Consider the following 19,584-nt stretch of genomic DNA (forward strand, 5'->3'; position numbering starts at 1 on the left):
GGCTCTCATCCTATCTTTCCTGCCGCCACCAGACTGTCAGAGTATCTACCTCCCTATCAGACCCATTACTGGTCGTGTCTGGGGTACCACAGGGGTCCATACTTGGGCCGCTCCTATTTCTACTGTACGTTAATGACTTGCCAGCCCTTGTACCAAATGTAAGTCTTTTTGCTGACGACACTGCTCTGATGTGCTCCGACAGCTCGGCAGACAACCTCACGGCCTCCATGCAGTCCGGGGTCAACGCTACAGTAACATGGATGGAAACCTGGAAACTGAAGCCTAACCTCGCCAAAACCGAGGCCATGTTCTTCTCTCCCTCGCCCCCCACTCAACTTCTGTATTTTCCTGGTCTAAATAGTACACCTATTAAAGTTGTTAACGAGCACAAGCACCTGGGCGTTATTCTCGACCGCCAACTCTCCTGGTCTCCACAAGTCCAGTCTGTGTGCAGGCGTGCGAGTGCGTCCTTAGGTATGCTACAACCCCACTGCCAACACTTGAATGATAACTGCAGAAAATTGTTCTTTAAGTCGTACATTTTGCCTATATTTGACTATTGCGATATAGCTTGGTGCGGGTTGTCTCAGACTTTACTCCACAGACTGGAGGTACATCAACGCTTGCTTCTGAAAATTCTGTTTCGAAAAGACCAAACATTTGCCTCCCTTTGTCTTTATAAACTTGCTTCCACGCACCCTCTTCTTGCCCGACATCAGCAGCATCTTTGTATCCTTGTGCAAAAAATCTTCCTAGCCCAAGTCCCGAAACATATTGCCAAGTACAACTGGTTTGTTACCACTAGACCAACACGCAATGCCTTATCACTGCCCCGAGCTAGTTCCTCTCTGTTTTTGAAATCCCCTTTCTTCTCAGCATACTCCCTTTGGTCTAACCTGCCTACTAGCATCAAGACATGCCAGGATATCAGGAAATTCACAGTCCAGCTTTCCACACTGTCTCATCCGAAGTGATCCCATGTATTATTAATGTGCCTCCCTTTCTTTTTCTCTCCCTATCTCCTTTCCCTCTCTGACAGCATCTTTCTTTTTTTTTTCCCTTTTAGCTTGCCGTGGTTGGCTATCACCTGACCTCTCATGTTTATTGGCAGTCTTCGGACGGGCCAGGAGATGTTGAATAAATAAATAAATAAATTTCGTCGCATTTTTGCTCGAAGTAGGGGGTGTTTGAAGGCGTTATAGCAGCACTTCAGTTAGGTTCTACGAGGCTGGGACTTGGCCCAGGCACAGATGACAGGTGTTCCAAAAGATTTATCGAAACAAATTTTCATTACTCATACGGGTATGCCAGAGCATATGCGTAAACTTCGACATGTAGCTAAGCCATGCACCAATACAAGCTACAGTACTGGCAAATGAAATCCGACCCCCTAGCGTCTCGTACGAATCGCTAACGCGGCTAGCGTACCGATACTGGCGATAGGGGGGTCGTATATCAGTTGCCAGCACTGTACAACTACAAGCAATACAAGAGGTTATGGACTTTTGCATACACGTATTTGAAGCATGTACTCATGAGTCATTGAGTCATGGTACTGCTGTAGTATACTACAGTGTTGCTCATTGAAATCCAGTCAAGTTTCTCAAGTACGCGCCGGGCGTTGCACAGCCCTAGACCAGTGAACACTGGGCTGCGAAATGATGCAAGGCGCAAACTTGAGTGCCGAGACTGGATTTCATTGAGCAGCACTGTAGTATGGGGCTTCGTAGACTGTCACCCACGTGACGTGTAACCAGTTACCTGTAGGATTTCGTAGACTAGTAGCATCGTGTAGGGCTTCCTCTGGCCGCGCATGCCACAAAATCATGTTGGCTTTCCACATCAATTAATTATTTGAGTCCAGGGGCACTGTAGATAATATTATCATAGTGCTCGATCATGATTCGAATAGAGCTACCCTATACACGGCACAGAGCACCACGCATTTAATACAACGAATGATGCGTGGTGCGCTTTGCTCATCATAACATTAATTTTTGTTTCTGGCCAAAAAAATGCTGAAGTGCCAATAATTATTTACTGTCTGAGAACTTAGTCAGGCCAGGATCGACAAAAGCGTCGAGCGAGCGAGGGCGAGCGCAGCGAGCGCACCGATACACTGACAGCTTGGCCTCGCGGCTTTTCATGCAGAGCCTCACCGGTGGCCTGGCCTTGTCCTGTGACCATGGTAGCAGTGCAAGGCTGTAGTGTAGGCTGTAGTGTAGGCTGTAGTGTAGGCTGTAGTATAGGCTGTACGGCTTTGCTTGCGAAACCAATGCGCTCTGCAGAGAGTGTTTGGTCAGCACTAATCGCGAGGAGCTGCTCACAGTCATCTGGATGACAGTGCTATGCTGTCATCATTGTCCGCTCCAGTCCACGTAGTGCATTACCATGATTACTAATCGGTAGGAGCTGCTCAGTGCTAAGGGTGGCCACATCATGCGAATTATTTTGTCCAAAATTGAAATTCAAAAAGCGAAAAAACGGTCAAAATGTTTAAGGAAAATTCAAAAAAATCCCCCAAAATGCAGAAAAAATTCGAACCGTTGCCATGGTTTTTACAGTACTCGTACCCAATAGTTCCAAAAAAACAATAAAATCCACAAACTGCTTATCATGTGTGTCTGTGTGCTTCCAAATTCGGGGATGGGTGACAAAAGGGCAAAGGCCAAAGCTGTGTGTATTTGAAAGTACTGTTTTCACATGTCAAACTAAACTTGGTAATAAATATATTGAGCAGCACATGTACTCTCGAGTAGATCTCCTGATGTGACATCACTGCAAGAGTACATAACAATGATAAGTTGATAACCCCCCTCTTGATCACTGTCGTTCTCCAAAAACGGCCAAAATTCAATCTGATGGGGCCAAAATTCCAAAATAAATCGAAGTGCGAAAATCCAACCAAAATTCAAAAATAATTGAACACATTTTGTGGGCAAGCCTACTCAGTGCTCACATCTGGATGACAGTGCTATGCTGTCGTCATTGTCCGCTCCAGTCCACGTAGTGCATTAGTAGCAGCATTACTGTGCACCGCACTGCAATTTGCTGAGCTGCTGACTACTGTATGTGGGACTCCGTTTATTCAGGTGCCTTGAAACTTATTCTCTTTGTCCTATTATTATTTTCTTTTCTATCATTTCTCCATCATGAGTTCCTAGCAGTGGAACCTCTCGTGCACTAGGCATAGACTTCACCACTTGGCTAAGAGACCTGAAGACTGATTGTGCGAGCCATTAGTTTGAATACACACACACATTACCAATCCGTTCACATGCTACGAGATTGAGTCTAATAATAATAATAAGATTAATAATAATACAGTAATAAGAATAATAAAAGCACATCCGTGAGGCACTACTGGGTGGGTCTTATGACGTACTAGTACAAGTCATCCGCGCTCAAGTCAAGGGGTTAAAAATAATAGTAACAACAATAATAATTAAAATTCTAAGCACTCGCAGACTCCATTGCAGCCACCCACACATTACAGGGTACCTCACTTCAGACTCTCCAACTACGGTCTCTTCGCTGCATAAGTTCACTCCACTTCCAAAATAAATAAATAATACTAGATATAAATGGAATGCACCAAATGTTCGGGCATGGCCCATCTTCAGGGTGAAAACCCCATTCAACTTAAAAGCCAACAAAAACTGAACCGAGTATATAATGCTGTGTGGTGTGGTAGTGCTGGAAATGTTTGTATGTGTGGAGGGTAGCAGCAATGGTGAAGTGTGTTGGTAGAAAGGGAAGGAGCGAAGGAGACCAGTGAAGAGCTGTGTCTGTAAGTGTGAATATGTGTTAGTGCGGCGTGAAGGGAAAGCACGAGAAGTGTGGTTACCAGCAGCAATGGTGAAGTGTGTTGTTGTGTGTCTTGAGCAGCAGACACCCAGACATACGCTTCACAGTGGAACACACATCCTTCGATTTTAAAGTGATACGCCGGCGACCTCTTCTACACGTGACAACTAGGATGACCCAAAGGCAGACCGCCTATAGTGGGGTCCTTCACATTGAAGCCCAAGTCCAGTGTCATCGCGGAGTGCCCTATACCACACGCTGACGAATCAGCAGCCAATCATCAACCGCAATGCGACGTCACGTAGCGTAGGTACATGTATAAAAACCCTAGGTTTGCTTCAGTCTCTAGCCAGTTCTGCACGATAAGTTTCTGTCACCGGTTGGTTTTCTAGCATCTTCCTTCAAACACCTTGCTTCCCACCAGAGATTGATTATTTGCGTGCCTGAGTGAGTCGCCGTCTCCCAACAGATATCAGAATCAGGTTCTCTCTGTGTAGATCCCTCTAGCGCCTTGCTAAGTATCGTCCTTGCAGAAGAGTTGGGATTATAGGATTCTCGGTCTGAAGTCGGACGGGAATTGTGAATTTTACTGTAAGTATCTGTTTGTCTATCTTCCTTCTTTCAAGGTGTTGTCCTATATCTTTATCTTTCCCCATTGTCCTCTTTCTCCCTCTCTGTCTTCCGCTCTGTGTTTCTCTCTGTCCCCCTCATTCTTTCACTCTTCTATTTTATTTTAATTTTTAATTTTATTTAATAATTTAGCCAGCGCAAGCGAAAAGGGACGTTATCCCGCGGCACTTGATTTTGAGAAAATCGCACTTGAAGTAAATCAGCTGATTTCCGGCTGTCACGTTCGGATGACTTGCAACTGTGCGTTTTTCGGTGATATGTGATTTCTTTGGAGCTAATTCACTCTGTGGATAGCAGAGCCAGCATCCCACAGCTTCTGTAGAAGAAAACACTGTCTTAATCGACCCACTTACCACGCATTGGCCATCAAATATCGATCGATCGACCGCGCGACCTCCGCTGCACGCGCAGCATGCCCGAGCGTAAAAGACTAAGGAGCTTGCTTTCAGCGCAGCTGCCTTGCTCCCTTCGCTTTTCCCTGAGTCCTTGGGTAGGCGTGACTACTCACCATGAGCTACCGTAAACGTTTCACCGCCAACGAATTGCCCATACCTTTGCTATCCGTGGATGGATTTCCAATTGGTTTTTTCCATGTGATTTGTCCATCTTCTGGCTATCTGTTGATAACTCCAAAAATGCCCAAAGTTCGGGATAATGTCCTTTTTCGCTTGTTTTGGCATTATATTTACACAATTCCTCTCTCACTGCTGTATTATTCCCTATCTGAGTTTCTCTCTCACTGAGCCTCTCTCTCTCTCTCTCTCTCTCCTTCTCTTTATCTCTCTCTACTTCCCGATCTGCTTTTCTCTGACTCATTTAATTTCTCTGTCTCTCTGTCTCTCACTCTAGCTCTCACTCTCTCTCTCTCACTCTCTCTCTCACCCCTCTTTCTTTCTTTCTTTCTTTCTGTCTTTCCTTCTCTGTCTCTGCCTTTCTGTCTCTCTCTCTGTCTCTCTCTCTCTGTCTCTCTTTCTCGCTCTCTCTCTTTCTCTCTCTCGCTCTCTCTCACCCTCTCTCGCTCTCTCTCTCTCTCTCTCTCTCGCTCTCGCTCTCTCTCTCTCTCTTTCTCTCTCTCTCTCTCTCTCTCTCTCTCTCTCTCCCGCTCTCTCTCTCTCTTTCCCTCTCTCTCTCTCTCTCTCTCTCTCTCTCTCTCTCTCTCTCTCTCTTTCTTTCTCTCTCTCTCTCTCTCTCTCTCTCTCTCTCTCTCTCTCTCTCTCTCTCTCTCTCTCTCTCTGTCTTTCTCTCTCTCTCTCTCTCTCTCTCTCTCTCTCTCTCTCTCTCTCTCTCTCTCTCTCTCTCTCTCTCTCTCTCTCTCTCTCTCTCTCTCTCTGTTTGTGTCTGTGTGTGTCTGTCTCTCTCTCTCTCTCTATTTATCTCTCTCTCTTTCTCTCTCTCTCGCTCTCTTTCTCTCTTTGCCCCTCTGTATCAGAGTCTCACTGTCCATCCCGGACCGGAGACCACCTATCCCATATCTCAGTATCTAATAGTGTCTGTTTGGGTCCTCTCGTACGCATATCTGCTAGTGCAACAAGAATGGACTGAGGAAGCAGCAAGCGTTCCAAGTGAACAGTTTACCTTCGTGTTGACTCAAGTTGATGACTCAGGTCCATCAGGGATCATACCAGTCAATTGTCATCATGGTCATGACTAAGGAATTCATTTGTGGCCAGGAAACTGCACACTCGCAGGGTGAAAGCTGCGAGGCCAAACAGAAAAGAGTGTGTCGAGCCGTGATCAGGAAACGCTGAGTTCTACCGTGTAGATGCGAGGAACCCAGTTCACCAATACCTCAAAGAATTTATATTATCTAGGTTGACATTCACCAGCGGATTGAGAAAAATGACCAAAGTTGTCTTGGAGAAAGGACGTCTTCTCCGCGTGTTTTACCGGCATTGAACAACAAGATTTGCTTTGGCTCTGGCGCTTTGCTGTGCAGACTTGACCAGGGAGTCGTAAAATAACTGTAATTTAGGACTCGACTGTACATCGCGTACATCGATCAGCATTAACTCGGGTGCGTAGCCGCTATGACTGCACAAGCTCTGGTTTCCGGGCCATCGCCATTTTTCAAAACTGTGGTCGACGCTTTTTGAATTTTGTATGGTAGTGGTGAGCCCTGAAATTGGAAATATTACCAACAAATAACACGACTGGACAGAGGATCATAATCTAAAATTTGAAAGGAATATCTTGCCCCAAACCGGAGTCATGAGGCTACAAAACCTTCATCGCCAGTTCAATCTTTTTTATAGTTAATTGGCGTTGAATCTGTTGTGTTTCTTTTCAACAAAATAATGTTTGAACAACAGATGGCTCAAGTTGGTAATGATTGCTACTTCTTCTACTACTCGAGCTGCAAGAAGGGACCCGCTTGTTCATTCCGACACAGTGCACCTGCACTTGGCAAGGAAGACGTCTGTCAAGATTGGGCCAAAGGAAGCTGTATTGTTCCGAATTGTGCACGTCGCCACATGGCAATACATGTAAGTAAAGCCAGCATGTGTGGTTGCTTTGCCTGCACACTCTCTTGCCTTTTTTTCTGGTAGGGTCCAGAAACTGACCGTGGTTGGTCTCCTGGGCCATGGGGAGGGAGAAAGATCCAAGTGCGATCAGTATGATTGTGTGGCACGTGGTGTGAGCTGCCTTTGGAGTGAAAAACTTGTCAGAGCCTACTAGGTTCAGCCCGGTTCCATAGCTCAGTGGTTAGAGCATTGCTCACGACAAGCAAGTTCGCGGGTTCGAGTCTTGGTGGGTCTGGCAATTTTATTCTCTTTTCAGGCAGTTCACTTCCCCAACTAAACCTTTGGATTATTATTATTAATATTATTACTTCGAAGTAAATGTCTCGGATACTGAGCCAATACTTAGAGCACATTATAATTAAAATACAAGAAGTTACATGGGAACGGTTTACATGTACGACGCAACGTTCCACGACTGTAACAAGTTTTGAATAAGCAGTCAGAAAGTGCTGTAACAGGACACAAAACTGATATGTTAATTGAGAGGTCAAAATCGCTAAGCTTTTCGCCGATTTTGGAGGGTTCCATTGAGAATCGCCGAGAATTTACCAAATCTTCCAATATCTCACCAATTGTGAAGCCAATATGCCAACAATTCATATAGCCTACATTGTATTTTCAACTAGAGCTGAAACAAGTATAGCAATTCCGGCTGAAACAATTATACCCATTACTCATTACGCGATCGATAATTCCAATGAACAAATCGTTACGTTATAGGTTTTTTCGTTATGGACTTTGAAAACCCACGTTTTCGTGATTTTGAATAACGTGCCGCTGTGAGTACGCACTACGCAGTTGCCAGGGGCATACTCCATGTCCTGAAGGTCAATTGCCTTCAAAACTGCCATGTTTTGGAGCTACCCTTTCCCCTGGAAATTTGTTCGTATTGTGAAGACATAGCTTGTGGAAACAAGAGTTTTTTTGTACAAAATTCTGACTCTTATTGCTAACGACTATAATCGATTAAGGTGGCAGACTGTGGCAGACTACCCGAAAATTCGCGATTTTTTTGGTAGTCTGCCACCGTGCAGCAGGCGCGGTGCAGCAGGACTTTTGCCAGCACCCTCATGACGTTGCAGATATGTGGCTTGATTATTGTGGTTGACGTTGATTTAGTGACTTTGGCAAGTTTGAGTCGTGTCAAGAAGTCGGGTAGGATTCAGTATTAGGCAGTAGTGGAACGTGAGTGGTAGTCTTTGCCGGTTTCTGAGGGTATCCTGGATTTGGTGTGCAGCGCTGTGGAAATGTTTTTTTTTTTTTTTTACTATTGACACAGCCCTACTGGAAATCAGGTGGAGAACAAAAAGAAACGAGGAAAAGGACAAAACATAGGGGATGTAGAGATGACGTGCTGATGTGCTGGGAACAACTCAACCGACCAGAGGTCTCGGCGTCACTAGGCATCGAAAAATGGGTGGGGTGTTGCACAAGAACAACTGCAAAACAAACAGAAGATAGAGAATACCACAAAAATAATAACTTGGTGCGAAATAATACGAAGAAAATAATGACGCCCCAAAGCGCTAAATACGAAATTAAGAAAAAGGAACATCATAAGCCAAATAGCGCTAAAGCTGCACCAAATAATAATTTAAATTATAACTTAACCGGGTGGAAAACCAAGAAATCATAACAAACAAAACAAACTAATAAAAATGGTAAATGAAGCCCAATATCACCAGCATAGCCGAACCAAGGAACATGACCCGTGCCACAATCAAGAGTTCATCCGTAGAAGTCGGAAGCCATGAGCAAGTTTTGGTGCGTGAGGCATTTATGGACATCTTCTTTGAACGTATGGAGCCGCTTCAAGCTGAGTGGAGCCCTTACAATTTCGCTTGGCAAGCGGTCATACTGAGATGACAGAAAACGGGAAAGAGCTTGCTGTGGATGTCCCAGCACTGGATGTTTTCTCAAAGGTACGACCTCGTAGCACGTGCTAAACCTTTAAAAATAATTAACTTTGGTCTGTGGGAGTCTGTGAGAGAACGCCCACTCGTTCCGTTGTGACAGATTCCAGGGCCACGTTGAGGGGCCCTACCCCACCACCCATGGCTGCTTCTGGACTTATTTTGGGTTTGGGACTCGCGCACGAACAGAATGGGCACGACAATGTGAAAAAATTGTAAATGCATTTGTTTGGCTGATGGTTGGCTCGCACACCGTGGCACTATGCCGGAAATTTGAGTTTTTCCGGCCTGGAAAGCCTGTCAATGAGGCGCAAGAACTTGTAAATCATGGCCTGAGGGCCACCATAGTGACAGTAGTGTGTGGTCAAAATTTCACTCAAATCCATTGAGAAACAAACGTTACGGCCAATTGAATGCCATATGAAATTTATGGGTAGGCTGCCCCCTTAATCCATCATTAATCGGTGGCGCCACACCTTTCCGGCACCGTCCCACGCAAGCACACATATCTGAGCAATGGGTAATCAGATTCTTATAACATTTTCAGCATTTACTCATTGGATATACCCGTTTCAGAAACAGCACACATAAAGCCATAGATGCCATCTATCCACTGTTGGCATACAAGTGGCGGATCTGTTCGCAAAATCCGCCGAAAGGTTCGCCTGTAACCACAATATAGAAGACCATGCGTCCTATGCAATACAATGAGTGCCACTGCAGCGTCTCACACACACACATGGCTAGGCATTGAACCAAAGAAAGGGGACACCAGCAAAACAAGCCAGCAAGTGCAGGAGATTGAAAAAAAAGAACGATAAGTGCAAAAAATTACAAAAGGTTTGACCTCTGCTATCATGAGCATATGAAGTGCAGCCCTCAGAATCTTCGGTTCAATGTCTAGCTAATGCTTCACAGATTTCAAAAATGTATACTTAGCTGGGTCTGCAGGCCACGGTTATCTCAGTAGCCTGGTTAAGATTTGTGGGAATAGCCAAAAAGGGGGAAATTTGTAGTATAATGCATGTATTTACAATCTCTGTCCACCACGCCAGCTACTTTTTAGAAGGCCCCAGTCTCATACGTGAGACCTTCGTCATCACCAGTCTGCTCCTCCACACCCTACCTCACTCTCCTTCGCCTCTTCCTTGCACTCTTCACTTCATCTGAGGATTTCCTGGCTGCATTCTTGGCTTGCTCACGGTCCAACTTCTCAAGCGCTGTCCGCGTGTAGTGACCAGCTGTCAGGCCCAACGCTTCAAGAATCTCCTCCAAGGCCTTGTCTTCTTCTTGTTGAAGCAAGCAGTGGCTATGGCAACAGCTGTCTGGACAGTCCTTGACGAGCAAAAGCCAGTCTTTGGACAAATCTGCCAAATGAGGCCATTGATGCACTCGTTCCGATTCTGAGTAGCGCCACGCAAGCATTTCTCGAGAAGTTGCCTCTCAGTCGGACGCAAGTACACAGGCTTGATTCAATTTGAAGACTGCATCCGGCAGGCTCTTCTCATGTTGGTAATCAGGGCCACCAGCTTGATGACTCTGCCACTTGCACCAACTATCTGGTCCAGGGGGCAGAATTGATGCTGCGGGTTGTCATCTGTTGAAACACAATGCATGACCGATGCCCATATCGCGCGTGCCCTGCCTTGCAGGCCATTGCCATGTCCACGTACGTTGGCAGTATACTGCTCCTTGCTGATCTCATGTTTGCTCAGCTTCCTCTGGAATATTGTGCACTGCTGGCAGTGCCGGGAGAGGACTTCGTAGTCGATGACTTTGCCAGTATCCCACGAGATGGCTAGAAACGCTCCATGTAGCGAGGTAAAGCCGCGTCGCATCCACGTTCTGTCGTAAGTGACGGCAATATCAGGGGAAGACGCCAACTCCTTGGCATTCGCAGCTGCACGCTCATGAGTCATGCTGCTGGTGGCAACAACTCTACTGGCCTTTGCTAGTACCTTGGTGTGCTTCTGGTATGCAGAGACATTCATGGGTGCAGGCGTATTCATGACAGTGCAGAATTTCACAAGGGATGCCCACGTCCTATCCATGTCATTGCACTAGCCGGCTTTCTGTTCACATCCCAGTAGTGCCCAGTCTTCTTGGACATAGCTTCACGGCTTTCAGCCTCGCAGCTGTCACAGGCCAGCGATAGAGTTGAAGCCAATCCTTCACGACGTACTTCACATAGTGTAAGGGTGCCATGGCACGCTGAGCAACAGGCACTATCAGCAAGTAAGTTTTGTAAAAATTCTAAATAAATAATTTGGCCCCCGGTCATCAGGTAATCATCACGCTCATCTCCAGAGCTGTCGCTGTCACTGTCACTAGATGTCTCACTCTCACCAGAATTAGACTGTTGGACTTTAGCATCATCCATATCTTCTGGCAACACAGAAGAGTCCTCTGCCACGACAATTTTCGTAATTTCACTCGACAATGAAATAATTTAGCACATTGATTTCTATGGAATTTGCGCTTCTTTGGACGACCAGGACGGTCTACGTATTGCCTCTTGCCAATAGTGATCAAGGAAGGTTCCACAAAACCGATGAAAGCCAACAAAGCAGCTAAACTGATAAAGAGCTACAGTTTGGAGATTGCTGAGATTGGAGATTGCTGGTATAAAAATATTTACCAAAAATTTGAAGTACGACATGCGCACTGTGTATGGTGACATGCGCACTGGCACTGCTGATGCCGATGGTGATGTCAGCTCTGCACGGCTGTCCCATGCATGCGATGCGCGTTCATTAAATATGGCGGCCAAATTTTAATCTTTTTCATTTTTTACGCGACCTGGCCTAGTCGTATGTTTGCAATTTCGCTCGACTTCCATCTCAAACGGGCAAGGTCAACCGAAACCACGGGTGTTTGCCAGGTCATTCGATAGAGTTTAGAGCTTGGACTGGCCTTGCCTTCGACTGTGCCGCCGCTCGAGCGATCTTCTTGGGTTACCCACGCGCTACGCATGGTTTCTTTCTCGACGTGGGTGCAATTATTTTTGGATCGTCGCTCGATTTTAAGGGCTCGCCAACCTCGTCAGCGAATTTTCTCCGCCTCGCAGACATTTTTCTAGTATACCTCGATGTCCTAGCCTTTCGATTTCGTGTAGTCCTAAGCTTGACGTGCATAACTGTAGCTTTTCGTGGCCATGTTAGAGACGTAATTTTGTTCAGAAATGGAGGCTCATGTTAGCTTCCTGTCGTCGTGTTGTCGTATTGGAGGGGAGAAATTCGCGTCAAGGAGTGGACAGACGAAGTATCGTGTGGCAGATCATACTGAATCCATTTTGGCAATGTTTCATCTCAATGTGGATGAAACCAAATACACCCTGAACATTTTTGCCACACTTGAAAATTGGCCATGGAATGCACTGTTACTGCCAGGGGCCCAACATTCTCTGGAGCTCTAGAGGTGGATGTACACCGCTCAAAGACTGGGAGCCACACAGTGGGACAAACTATTTGAAATGCAAGCCCAAGCCTGGCAGGAAGTCCAAATGCAGAACACAAACGCAAGACAAACTTGCGGCATGGGAGAAAACGCGGGCCATCGCCCGCAAGCACGAGCACATGCACGCCGCCACCACTGACAGCAGCATCACCAACAAAACCTCGCCCCACCACACCAGTACCTGATCACTGGATAGTTTAGTCTGTTCGGTTTACGAATTCAAAAAAGGCAGACAAAATAACAAAACTAAAAACACGAGCGTCGCATGGACCGAATCTGATGAGCAGCAGCGCGTCACACCCGCATACCAAGTTTAGTAATAGTAGTAGTATAGTATTTATTCATATTTCTCTAGGGCTAAGTGGGTAAATCTCTGCATCCAGAACAGTTCAGTTCAGATAGGAATGCAACAACACACGCACAATGTCCACTATGTCACAGTGTGGTAGGGAGAGAAGTGTTTGCAGCTTGCTGGTAGACGTTCAGCCGTGCATGCATTGGCAAATGGCTAGAGCAGACGGCCCGCTGCCCTTAATGTAAGGCACACACGCAAGCGTCAGAGCTACAGCAGCCAAACAGCATAGTTCATGGATTCATGAAAGACTGCACCATACACTGCGCCAGCTCTGGTAGGGTGCCCTTTTGAGCATCGTCACTGGTCGGTGACGTTTTGCAGGCCTCACCATCAAAGATGCGAGGTGATGCTGCTGATCGACTTGCTGGCATGATAGTCACAAGCATAACTAACGAAGGATGGCTGGAAGTCAAAACCAGCTGTAGATGTAGATTCCAGGTATACCAGACAATTACTGACGCCAGCACTTTATCCGATGCCCCATCAGCGTCAACTGTACGCCGATGGTCACAGGACCGTGACAGCCTTTCGATCTGTCTACGGTCGGGAGACGGGGCTGCAAGCCCAAAGCAGCGGGTATATAGTGTTCGTCACCAGCTGAGCAAGAGAGCTTGCTGAGAGATTTAGGTGTGCACTGTTCAGCAACCAGTCCCAATATAGGTTTGTCCATGAAGGCTGGTGATCCTCAGCTATCATACAACAAATTCCTACTCACTGCGCATATGCGCATATGGCTTGTGAAACAGCAGCAGAAACGGCACTGCCTTGACAAACGCACCAGTTACCATGATGGAGCAGATATGCCCAGCCCTGGAAGCCAAAACCAAATCTCCAATCGCTAGTACAAGTAGCTCTTCACTAAATCATGCCTAGTGCATGCTTGCAGTGATATTTTCAGCAAGAGCGCTGCAGTTACTGCTGAGGAGATATATTGCGTCCTTGAAGTCGAAGGCGCTCATCAAAGATGTCTTGCCATCAATTCTTGGCCTTATGCAGGCACGAGGTGGTCTCCCGTGGCATTTGCCATATTACCCCGAGCTGCACTTGCTTGAGGAGCACGTTGTTTCGCTCATGGAAGTCCTTCGTGTTGGACTGAGTAGGCTTGCGGAGAGAACAGAGCGCTGAATCCATCCACGTCCACAACTACGAATAATTTACAAAAACATTCCGACTGCAGATCAGCGCTTGAAAACGGCGATGCAAATCAGCGACGTTGGGCTTCTCCATTCAAAAGGAGAGCCTTCCTAACGAAGCAATTCTCATGTGACACTACATAGTCTCTCAAGCACTCTAGTTCAGGTCTTCTTCTCTCCACTCCATTATCATTTCGATCTTCACTCGGTCGACGTGATGGTAGTAGCTATGATAATGATGGATTCCTCCCGATCCTCGTCGCGGATAAAATTTGTTCGGTGTTTGTCTAAATTCTCAAACTGACAGGGTTTACAAGAGAAATGTGCCTAATTTTGTGCGATTGATGCAAATAAATCGGAATATGTCTGACTTCATAAATCCGTGCGGTAAACCGCATGAAAGGACGCCATGTCATTAGTTGGTGCACATGAAGTCACCGTGTCTGCGTAGGGCGCAGCAAGGGAAAACCAGGTAGATTTTCAGTCTTTCCGCGAAGTTTCATCGCTAAAATGCCAGCGAAATCAAAGTTACATGCAAAACATGTGTAATGTAAATTCTACTGCGTTAAAATTTGAATTTTTTGAATTTACAATTACTATTTTTGACAATAGCGGCCTTTGAAAGTCCATATCTTAAAAACTACTGAAGCAATTCACTTCAGGATGTGCGGTTGTGACCTACCCGGAGGATCTGGAAGCGAAAATGGGGTCAAAATTCGATTTTTGACCCTCTGAAAGGTGCCAGAAAGGTGTAGCGCCACCTTTAAATAAGCTAAACAGTAATCGAAAGGTGAGAATCCACAATCGTTCCAACCCTACCTGAGCCCAGTATATTCCAATTTTGCAGCCGATAATCAAACAATCAGCTGATTTTTCAGCCGAATCTGATGAATTTTGGTCATTTTCGGGCCGAGCGAAAAGCCCATCAGGCGATAAAATCGCGATTTGGGGAAACCTAGTGCACGGTGATGCATTCTGAGTTTCTTTGTTTTCGATGTGCTCTTGGTGACTGTCTTGCAGAAAGACCGTGGCAGCATGCCATGCTACTGGGAGTCTCAGCAAATGGGGTGCATCAAGCCGTTCTGCCCATTCAAGCTTTTGAAGCCCCGTCCTGATGCGCCTCTGCAAATTGGCCAAGTACAACCCACTACGACTGCACCCCAAGGAAATCCAGTCAAAGGTAAGCATTTTCGGTTTGCTGTAAGACTGTACTTAGCCCTCGTGCACAATAATAGCGTGTGTACGAGGTACTAATTTATGTATATAGAAATCTGCACGGCAAAATGGCTGCTACACTGCTGTTAGTTGTATGAAGCAAGAAGGCCCATTTCACCTGAAATATTAGGAAAATCAAACAAACATGTTATACGTCCGTGGTACGGAAAGGGCTGCGGGAGGTCCGTTTTACCGGTTACTTGCGTACTCTTGCTCACGGTGAACGCAAGGCCCATTTCACCTGAAATATTAGGAAAATCAAACAAACATGTTATACGTCCTTGGTACGGAAACGGCTGCGGGAGTTGCGTTTTACCGGTTACTTGCGTACTTTTGCTCATGGTGAATGCAATGTTGCTGGATGCGGCGTATCTATACTGCTTGCCATGCATCAAGACAATCTATCATTGATGCTAACCCTTACTGTCCTATCTACTCTGCAGCTGGACCAGCGCAGGTGATTCCACCTGATTTCAAGTTGCTGATAACCATACCTGGTGACAGCAGTGCACAGCGCAGCCCTACCATCCGGACTATTGGCAATTCTCAAGAAAGACTGCGACACGCCCGAACACAAGGGGCTGCCACCGACTCAACTGCCGCTGACTCCAGAATGGATATGAGAAGAGCAACTCGAGCCATGAGCCGATACCATTGGGTTCATGCTCGCGATCATCCAAATCAACAGCATGGATCTGGACCTGCAAGGCATGGTCCAATTCGTTTGTTACCAACGAAAAGGGCAGCATGTGTTCAGCAAAAAGACCAAACAAAGCCGTTAGCCAAACGACGCAGGCCTGAGGTATTATAACAGTGAACATTCATTGGTATATCAATGAATGAGTTGTGTGTGCGTGTATGTGTATGTGTATGTGTATGTGTATGTGTGTGTGTGTGTGTGTGTGTGTGTGTGTGTGTGTGTGTGTGTGTGTGTGTCCCATATGGTGCAGTGGTATGTGCAGCGATTTCCAATCGATAAGTTGCGGGTTCGATTCCCGACGAATATGGTCACACACGTCTTTCTTCTCTTTCTCAGACTCTTCCTGACTTTTCTTTCATTCTCCTGGGTGGTTACCAACAGCCAGTGCATGCCGGAGGATGTGGTGTGATGTGTGTGCGGGAAAAACATGAAAAAGACCAAAAATAGGGATTCATTAGCCAGAAAAAATCACTTCAAATAGCTGTATGGTGTAGGCCAGGCTGAATAGTGACGGGCAATTCTTCAGCCTTGCAAGCTGTTGAATGGTGCAATCCCAGCCCAAGTTGCTATGGCTTCTGCCGTAGCATTGCTATCATCCCCTCCGGCGATGGGCGTCAAAGGTCAAAGGTGTGTGTGTGTGTGTATGTGTGTGTGACTTGGTGTAACTGTGCGTGATGTGTGTCGGTCTGTCTGTGTCTGTCTGGCTGTCTGTAACTGTCAGCGCATGCATGCACCAATATGCTTGCTTCTTATAGTGGCATTGCCTTCATTTATGAAAAGGAAATATTTCATTTTTGCAGACATAAATCTAGAGCACAACTTGGTAATCCTTTCTTTCTGACGGACACATGCAAGGATATGTATGTCCTGGTGCTGAAAGTTAACAGATTCATATGCCATCCTTTTTGTTGACGACTTTGGCGGTGTCCTTTTAGGATCCCGGTCGTTTCACCCTTTATCTTTTAGTTGCAGAACTTCAACCTCACTGGCGGTTACTTTGCAATATTAATTTTGCGTTCTTGAGTTCCTGTGTAAACGTGTGTGCATCTCTTCCTCTCTGTGTGTGGCTGATTTGGGTGCTTATTGAACCTTTAAATGACGTCAGGTGTTCTTTTTCTTCTTGCCGGTGGTATGTGGCTCTGTGCCTGTCCTGTTTATGTTGCTTTTCATTGCAGGTGGAAGTTAAGGAGGATACATTCAAAGTTCAGTCGCTGAATAAAATTGGTCATACAAATTGTTTCACCAAGAAGCCTCTGTCAATGCTATCTTCATTTGCTCAGAGGCAGACATCATCATCTGCTCAAAGGCAGACATCATCATCTGCTCAAAGGCAGACACTACCATCGTGCCCTCTTCAGTCCAGTGGGCTGTCCGTCAAGGAGCTAAGAGCCAAACGCTTTTCAATACAACAGCAACTCCAGCAGCAGCGTCAGCAGGACACAGAACAAGAACAGAGAAGAGAACCCTGGGCTAAGGTGCATGCCAACACCAAGCCACTGCCTGTGAAAGCAACCCAAAAGGTACTACTTGCTAACATGTATAATTAGTAACTGTTGCAGTACCCCCAATGCTACTGACCACATCAGTGCACAACACTACAAGACCAAACTTTGCACCAAACTTGAAAGTGAAGCTTGCATGTGCACCACTATTAATTTTGTGCATGGCTTGCTTTCTTCATTTTTTTTCCGGAAAGGTGCCATTAGTTCTTTGCGCCAGTTATGTGTCAAATAAAGCTCACAACTTCATTCATTGCTTTAAGGTGCGTCGTCATAATGTCCTGCGGATTATGGTTTACGTGTTGCACTGTCTTTTTAATTCATCAGCCAATGCCAGGCCTCTCAGCTGTTTTAGCTGTCTTTTTCTCTCTGTCTCTATCTCTCTCTCTCTTTCTCTCTCTCTCTTTCTCTCTCTCTCTGTCCCTATTTCTCTCTCTCTCTCTTTCTCTCGCTCTCTCACTATCTCCTTCTCTCTCTCTCTCTCGCTCTCTCTGTTGTCATTCTTCTGACTGCTCCATAGCCTGGTGATGTTCCAGCGACCCCACCAGCGTCCACCGCTGCTGGTCTTCACATCAAGTCTTTAGATGAAATCCGTGCTGAGAAACGCAAGCACCATGAGACCACTAGTCACAGCACTATATCTGCAGCAGGCACCTGTCAAAGGAGACCGGCCGATAGTCAGTCTTCCACTATTCAAAGGAGACCGGCCGATTCAACCAGCAAGGAATCCACATCAGTAGTTGTCAGTCCAGCAAGCAAGAGTGTATGTAGTTCAGTACTGAGTACTGCACCTACCAAGAGTTCCACTCAAGCAGTAACACCTGCTAAGATAACAAGACTCAGCAGTCATTCTTCTGGTAAGTTGTATTGCTAATGCATGCTGGTATTAGAAATGTGCGTGAAGACGTTAATTTCTATCTGTTGTCCTTTCCTGTGCCTTTTCTTAAGCGATACCTTTCTCTGGTTGTTTATTTGTGTGGCCTGGCTTGGTATTTACTGTATGGTCTTTGGGATATGTGCTACACCTCTCGTTACATTCGGATAGTGAGTCCTGCTTCATTCTCGTGTGGCAAGACCATTTGCTTCAACACGGCTGCAGTGTGCTACAGTACAATTTAAGGGCTTTGCAAATAGTTAACGCTATTCCTGACGTAGGGGTTGGTAGTAGGTGATCTTGCGTGTATGATATGTATGTTCCAGCATTCTATGGCTAATGGGATGCTATAATCTGGCTTGATCCATTGTAAATATATTAAATAATTATAAATGCTTGCTTCTTCATCTGCACTAATCAGCTAAGAAGGAAAGCCCAGCCACTACGAAGGTGTCCCAAAGTGAAGGAAGTGAAGTTCCTTCCACTGCTGATACTACTACTATGAAGTCTGATGCCAAGTCTGAATTTGATTGGTAAGTGCTTGTTACGGGCTAATTCTCATCACACTGTGCCTTACATGCCATTCCTTAATGTGTCCGAGCTTTCACACTGCACATTTTTGGATTCATGGCGCGAATTGAATTTGCATGGATTCAGCGGATTGAATTTTCCGTATTTTATAGGCAACTGTATGGTGGGTCTGACTTACTCATCTCCGACCGCTTTAGAAGCTGCATCTGCACCTTGATCCTTGAGGGTGATTCGGTTCCTATGGTTGTGAACATTTCAGTCTACCTGAGTCCCATGCTAGACGTAATTTTGCTTTTAATATTCCGTCATTTTTGGGATTTAATTATAAACATGAGTGGTTCAGTTATTACTACTGCAGTCACAACATGGTAGTTTGAGTATATCACATCCAAGACATTCCCATAGCAGTATCTGAATGTCCCTTCGTATTGTCTTACCGGCTGTAGATAACTTCTTATTCTTTTGACTGTTCTAGGCTCGATGACATCAACCTGCTGGATGACGATGCATTTGAGAAAGCGATGAAGGAATTTGTTGGTGACGTAACCTACGTCGACTTGAATAAGCCAGATCTTGACGAAACAGTCAACAGCGAAGATCTACTCCTGGAAGCGGAGCTGATGATTTAGACTAAGAGAAATTTTGTGTATTGTCAGAGTGCACAGTGTGCTCCTCATTTGCCATGCCTACATCATGCCCAATCGCCTTTGGGGATATACAGCCGGTTTTTTCCCTCTCTACTGCGTCCGTCGGCGCGAGGGTTTTTTCCCGGCTGGCTCGGTCCAGGAAAATTAACCTGACGGCCCCAAGTGGTTTTGCATCATGCCCTATTTCAGCTATCCGCTGGCACACGTATTTGGGCATCTTCGGCTAATGCTTGATTATATTACTCATAATGCTTTGAGCGCCGCTCGTTATATCAGCATAATGTTATATCAGCATAATGCTA

General features: G+C 45.9%; 1 protein-coding gene across 1 annotated transcript; it reads left to right on the plus strand.

Moving 5' to 3' along the window:
• The first annotated feature begins 6,731 nt into the window (after positions 1–6,731).
• Positions 6,732–19,355, plus strand: LOC135810687 (zinc finger CCCH domain-containing protein 11A-like). Its single transcript, XM_065324178.1, has 7 exons — positions 6,732–6,920; positions 14,837–14,996; positions 15,475–15,833; positions 16,907–17,251; positions 17,751–18,087; positions 18,526–18,637; positions 19,111–19,355. The coding sequence occupies exons 1-7, from the start codon at positions 6,732–6,734 to the stop codon at positions 19,262–19,264; spliced, it is 1,656 nt and encodes a 551-aa protein (XP_065180250.1). The 3' UTR covers positions 19,265–19,355.
• The last annotated feature ends 229 nt before the right edge of the window (positions 19,356–19,584 follow it).

This window comes from Sycon ciliatum, chromosome 2 (genome assembly GCF_964019385.1).
Source record: "Sycon ciliatum chromosome 2, ocSycCili1.1, whole genome shotgun sequence".
In the NCBI taxonomy this organism is placed as follows: Eukaryota; Metazoa; Porifera; class Calcarea; order Leucosolenida; family Sycettidae; genus Sycon; species Sycon ciliatum.

Excerpts from the sequence above, each read along its gene's own strand:
- LOC135810687 (XM_065324178.1), top strand. The coding sequence starts at position 6,732 with ATGTTTGAACAACAGATGGCTCAAGTTGGTAATGATTGCTACTTCTTC. Across the intron at positions 14,997-15,474 it reads CCAAGGAAATCCAGTCAAAG|CTGGACCAGCGCAGGTGATT; the intron begins GTAAGCATTTTC and ends TCTACTCTGCAG. Across the intron at positions 17,252-17,750 it reads CTGTGAAAGCAACCCAAAAG|CCTGGTGATGTTCCAGCGAC; the intron begins GTACTACTTGCT and ends ACTGCTCCATAG.